At 42.5% G+C, this 6000-nt stretch overlaps 1 protein-coding gene across 1 annotated transcript in view; it reads left to right on the forward strand.

Moving 5' to 3' along the window:
* The window catches only part of LOC140425776 (sperm-associated microtubule inner protein 4), a 108337-nt gene extending 107323 nt beyond the window's left edge, over positions 1-1014 (forward strand). Inside the window, exon 9 of the mRNA XM_072510204.1 lies at positions 60-1014. Coding sequence (XP_072366305.1) covers positions 60-992 — 933 coding nt within the window. The 3' untranslated portion in view covers positions 993-1014. The remainder of the gene's footprint in view (positions 1-59) is intronic.
* Positions 1015-6000: the final 4986 nt, after the last annotated feature.

Below are 6000 nucleotides of genomic sequence, written 5' to 3' on the forward strand. Positions count from 1 at the left end.
GTGCCTCGGCATTGGGTATTGAGTTTTGCTGTCTAACTCTGCTTCACATTTTTCAACAGAAAGAACAGTCTCATCCAGCCTTTATACCTAATCCACCCTTACGGCCCTTGAAGGACAAGGTGAGCTGCAAGAAGGTTTTCACAGACGATGACATTGACTATCAATATGCTGTTGTGCCCCCTACTTCCCCAATTGAACCAGCGCACGATTCATTTCATGCCAAGTCACAGGTGCCCATATGTGAAACTGATCCAAAACCCAGCATTGAACCAGTTACGTGTAAAGATAAAGAAAATCTCAAAAGTTGGCAAAATAGGCGCTGCCAGACCGCTATGTCAGCAAGCACTTCCCACCCTGATTATGACATGCATCTGTTAAGATACAAGGTTCAACAAATGAAGGATTATGACAAACCCTGTGCATTTTACCAACATCAGGCAGAAAGGATGATGGATTGTTGGGCAACTCCAGTTCTTAGCGTAGACCCGGCTTGCAGAATAACAGACTTTGAGCATGCTCAGTCACTTTGGAAGAGACCAAAGTCAGTGCAAGATGAGATATATAGTTATATAGATTTACCACAGAGTAAGTTGTTCGGTTTTACATCAAATGAGAAGCACATGGCTCTGAGCAAACCAGCTCCGTCAAGGGTTGAAAACGATGAAGAAAATGCAAAATGTCGTAAAGAAGTCAACCTTGCATCTGGTGATACAAGGGCCAATTGTATATCTTATGCTTCAGGAAATGAAGAAATGTTTGAATCAATCCAGCAGCCACAAGTGGGGAAGACTGACATGCTGATTTGTGATGATCCTAAACTTCAGGTTTCAAAACTAAAATTCCCTTATGGATTCAATAAAACAGAAGTACATAAGCACCTTGATGAGATAGCTCCTGAAAAAAACATGGATTATCGGGAGAACATCTTCTCGGGGAGGAGACACACATTCTTTGGTCTAAATTCTTCTTATTTCCACAATGGAACTTTATAATTAACCATGGCTTTTCAGAACCTTTGATAACATTAAAGCTAACAATGATTTACCTTTTAATTTATTGTGCTTTATGACTCAACAGTTCGGAGAATTTTGGAATACAGACTGTATTGGATCAATCAAGAGAATTAATCTTCACTTTATGATTCAACAGTAACTCTTCATTCTCTGTGGTTTCAATCTTCTTCTCATCTCACTTTACTCTCCTTCCTCGGAATTCACTGGCCTTCTTTGATCCCTAAACCTGTCCTCCAGTTATACTCTCCTGACGCTGATATCATGTTGCACAGTCATGTTTTGTACTTACCATCTCCCATGGCATTCCTGCTCCAATGAGCTTGGAGATTGCCTATCACTAACAACACCATCTTTAACCAATTTCATGTATCTGTTAAAACCCACATCTTCGCAACACCACTTCCTTCTGTATCGTCCCTGAAAAAGATTTCTTTAAATCACTTCCAACTACGTTTTCTAAAAAAGCAATTATTAGGCTTTCACCCTCCACTTGCCTGTGATTGACTATCTATCTGCTTAACCATTCCACTTTGACCCTACCCTCTATATTTTCTCCATTATCAGCTATACATACTGATGTTTCCTGCACATCCAGAGTCACAGCTAACTTTAAATCTGAAGAGTTCATGAACTACTTCGTCAAAGATTGAGATCATTAATTTAATTGTCTCTGAGTTTTTTTACCCTTTACCCTTACCCTCAAGCTAATAATAATAATAATCTTTATTATTGTCACAAGTAGGCTTACATTAACACTGCAATGAAGTTACTGTTAAAATCCCCTAGTTGCCACACTCCAGCGCCTGTTTGGGTACACAGAGGGAGTATTCAGAATGTCCAATTCACCTAACAGCACGTATTCAGGACTTGTGGGAGGAAACCGGAGCACTCGGAGGAAACCCATGAAGACACGGGGAGAACGTGCAGACTCCACACAGACAGTGACCCAAGCCGGGAATTGAACCTGGGATCCTGGCGTGGTGAAGCAACAGTGCTACCCACTGTGCGACCGTGCTGCCCTCCTCACAAGCTGCTTTTTATTGACAGGACATATCTGGGAAACTTTCCATATTATTGCAATATAGATGCAATATAGAATTATAGAATTCCTACAGTGCAGAAGGAGGCCATTCAGCCCATCGATTCTCCACCGACCCTGTGAGACCACCCCACCTAGGTTCCCTCCCCCACCCTATCCCCGTAACCACATGACCCCACCTAACTTGCACATCTTTAGACAGTGGGAGGAAACTGGAGCACCCAGAGGAAACCCACGCCGACACAGAGAGAATGTACAAACGCCAAGGCCGGAATTGAACCCGGATCCCTGGCACTGTGAGACAACAGTGCTGCCCACTGTGCCACCATTCGGTCCCTTACAATATTGTAGCTATACTGGAATGGCTTGGAGAGAGGCATTGCTAGCTCTGCAGAACAAGTCTTCAGCATTACTGTTGGAGCCATAGCCTTTGTTGAATCCAGTGCACTCAAACCTTTCTTGATTTCACATGGAGTGAGTCAAACTGGGTGAAGACTGGCATCTGTGATGTTGGGGATTTCAGGAGGAGACCAAGATGGATCATCACTTCTGACTGAAGATGGTTGCAAATTGTTCAGTGTTGTCTTTTCCACTCATGCTGGGTTCTGCAATCACTGAGGATGAGGATGGTCATGGAACCTTCTCCTCCCATTAGTTGTTCCCGTTCCTCCAATGTCTCCAGTTCACTTTCTCATCCTCAGGTTTAAAGGATTGCACCTGCCAATCTTTGTAACTTGCTCCAACCACCCACACCAAACTCACCATTTCTCTGGCCTCTTGTGTATCACCCATTCACTTTACATGACCATTGATTTTGTTGCGATTGAACATCTGGGCCCCACTCACTCCAAACCATCTACCTCCCTCTCATTCTTCCAGGTCCTTCTTAAAACCGACTTCTTTTACCGAGCTCTTGAGCATTCTTCCTAAAATGTCCTGTTTGTCAGTTTCCATTTTCAATCTAATTATGACTCTGTCAAGGTGCCCTTTGGCACTAGATAAAAGCATGGTTTGTTATGATGCAATGAAAATAATTTCTGCTGATGTACTGTCACTAATTCTGCAACCTAGAATAACACATAACAGCAGTCTGGAATATTTGTTTTGCAATGCAAAGTACCAAATTGTGTAAAATGTAATACTTTGGTTTGAATTTCATGTATGAAAATTGGTCAGCATTTTTGATATTTTGAATCCGTTAGCGACAGAAAAATAATGATTGAAGAAAAATGTGGATCTACCAGATTGTTTAATGATACCTGTAGAGGAGCTATCTGCACTCACAATCTCAACTTCACCAATTACAGCCACATTTAGTATATTGAAATCACAGAAAGAGGCATGATGGGAATTTTGTGTCAGCTGCCCTTCTGATATAGCCTGAAGTTCTGGGTACACTGATATAATAGTTTGGAAGTGGGGGGGAAGAGGCGTCTGTAATTTGTGAACTCCCCTTTCAATGACTTTACAACTCTTATTCTCTAGCCATAACTTCAGTGGGAGATTGGAAGAAAGTGTGAATATGCATTTAATTATTTACACCTTTTCTCCTGACGTTCTTGCTGGTGCAGGCACGATAGGTCAATTGGCCCCTTTCTGCACCGTAACATTCTGTGATTCTGTCTGGCTAAATTCCATGTGATAATTCCTTTATGCTTATCAAAGGCATGAATACAGTAATATAAATTTTATTTTTCAGCACCCTTAGGGAGACAGTATCCAAAGAATGCAGAAAACATTAACCCTTTATTCTTCATGTAACTGCTACTATAACTGATGCACCTCATTCACAGCAGCTTAAAGTTCAATTATAACAATATTACCAAGAATATTAGTATATCGGCCAAATTTGAAAAGGCTTGTTATAAGGACGGTGGAGAGCTTTATGCACGAGCAGTGGGAGAGACCACACCCGGAGTAAGACACAGCCAGACTGAGTGTGGTTAGTGGGAATTTTAAACAGAGTGGGAATTCGGTGCCGGAATGTGGCGACTAGGGGCTTTTCACAGTAACTTCATTGAAGCCTACTTGTGACAATAAGCGATTTTCATTTCATTTCAAAGAGGGAAGAGTTGTTTTTTGCTTTTTATCCTTGCTTTGTAACTTTTCAAATCTTCAGAGAGTGGTCTTGCTCTGCTGCAGCAGTTGAGGCTATAAGGGACAGAGCTCATTGTTAAGGTTGGGTAAGTCTTGACTACTTTTATCACTCAGTTTGAAAATACATTTTGTGGTTTATAATCTGTAAGGGCTATAATTGCTGGTAACAAGGAACAGGAAAGAAGGGTCCTAGAGAATTGGATCTAATCTGATTTCAAGCATCTTCCAAAAGTTTAATTTAAAGGTGTAAGCCATGGCGGGCGAGCTCAAAGCCATTGTTTGCTCCTCTTGCTGTATGTGGGAACCCGGGAACATTTCTAGTACCCGTAGCCAGCATATGTGCAGGACGTATCTCCAGCTACAACTCCTGGAAGTCCAGGATTTTGAAGCTTGAGCGGCGGCTGGTGACTCTGTGGAGGATCCGCAAGGCGGAGAGTGCCATGGATATCACACACAGAGAGGTGGTCACACCGCAGGCTCAGACTCCACAGGCAGGAAGGGAATGGGTGACAACCAGGCAGAGCAAAAGAGCTAGGCAGGCAGTGCAGGAACATCCTGTGGTTATTTCCCTGCATAACAGATATACCGTTTTGGATACTTTTGAGGGGATTGACCTCTGAGGGCAAAGCAGTAACAGCCCAATTTGTTGCACCATGCTTGGTTCTTCTGCAGAGGGGAGGAATAAAATGTGTGGAAATGCGTTTGTTATACGGGATTCAATTATAAGGGAAATAGATAGGTGTTTCTGTGGCCACAAACGAGACTCCAGGATGGTATGTTGCCTCCCCGGTGCAAGGGTCAAGGCTGTCTCAGAGCGGTTGTAGGACATTTTGGAGGGGGAGGGTGAACAGCCAGTGGCTGTGGTACACATCAGTACCAATGACATAGGTTAAAAAATGGGATGAGTTCCTGAAAGCAGAATATAGGGAGTTAGGAAGAAAATTAAGAAGTCAGATCTCAAAGGTAGTGATGTTAGGATTACTGCCAGTGTGACGTGCTAGTCAGAGTAGAAATAGTAGGATATATCGGATGAATACGTGGCTGAGGAGATGATGTAAGTGGGAGGTTTTCAGCTTCCTGAGGCATTGGGACTGGTTGTGGTAGAGGTTGAACCAGTACAAACTGGACGGGGAACACCTGGGCAGAACCGGGACTGATGTCCTAGGGGGAGTATTTGCCAGAGTGGCTATGGAGAGTTTAAACTAAAAAGGCAGCGGGATAGGAGCCTATGCAAGGAGTTAGAGGAAGGGGAAACAAAGACAATAACAAAAGACAGAAGGGGAAAAAGAAAAGTGTCAGGCAGAGAAGCCAAGGGCCAGATTCAAAGAGAGCCACAGTGAAACATATTGGGAACGGGACAAGTAATGTTTTTTAAAATATTTTTATTCTCCTTTTTCACATTTTCTCCCAAATTTACACCCAACAATAATCAATAACAAATGCAATGTCAATCCCCATATAAATAACAACGATCCCATCCTTCCACCAAACCCCCAAACATTAGCCCGCATGTTAACATCAACAAATAACTAAAAGGAATCAGGAATCACCCGTATTCACCATTAACACATACAGGTATGATATAATCTGGATTACAGAGACACGGCTGCAGGGTGACCAAGGATGGGAACAGAATGTTTAGGGATAATTAGTATTTAGTAAAGACAGACAAAAGGGAAAAGACGGTGTAATTGCAGTGCTCATTAAAGAGGAAATTAATGCAATAGTAAAGAAGGATATCAGCTCCGTCTATGTAGAATCTATATGGGTCCAGGTGAGAAACACTAAGGGGTAAAAAATGTTAGTGGGTGTTGTATATAGACCCCCAAGCCATAGTGGCGATGTTGGGAA

The sequence above is a fragment of the Scyliorhinus torazame genome, chromosome 6 (genome assembly GCF_047496885.1).
Source record: "Scyliorhinus torazame isolate Kashiwa2021f chromosome 6, sScyTor2.1, whole genome shotgun sequence".
In the NCBI taxonomy this organism is placed as follows: domain Eukaryota; kingdom Metazoa; phylum Chordata; class Chondrichthyes; order Carcharhiniformes; family Scyliorhinidae; genus Scyliorhinus; species Scyliorhinus torazame.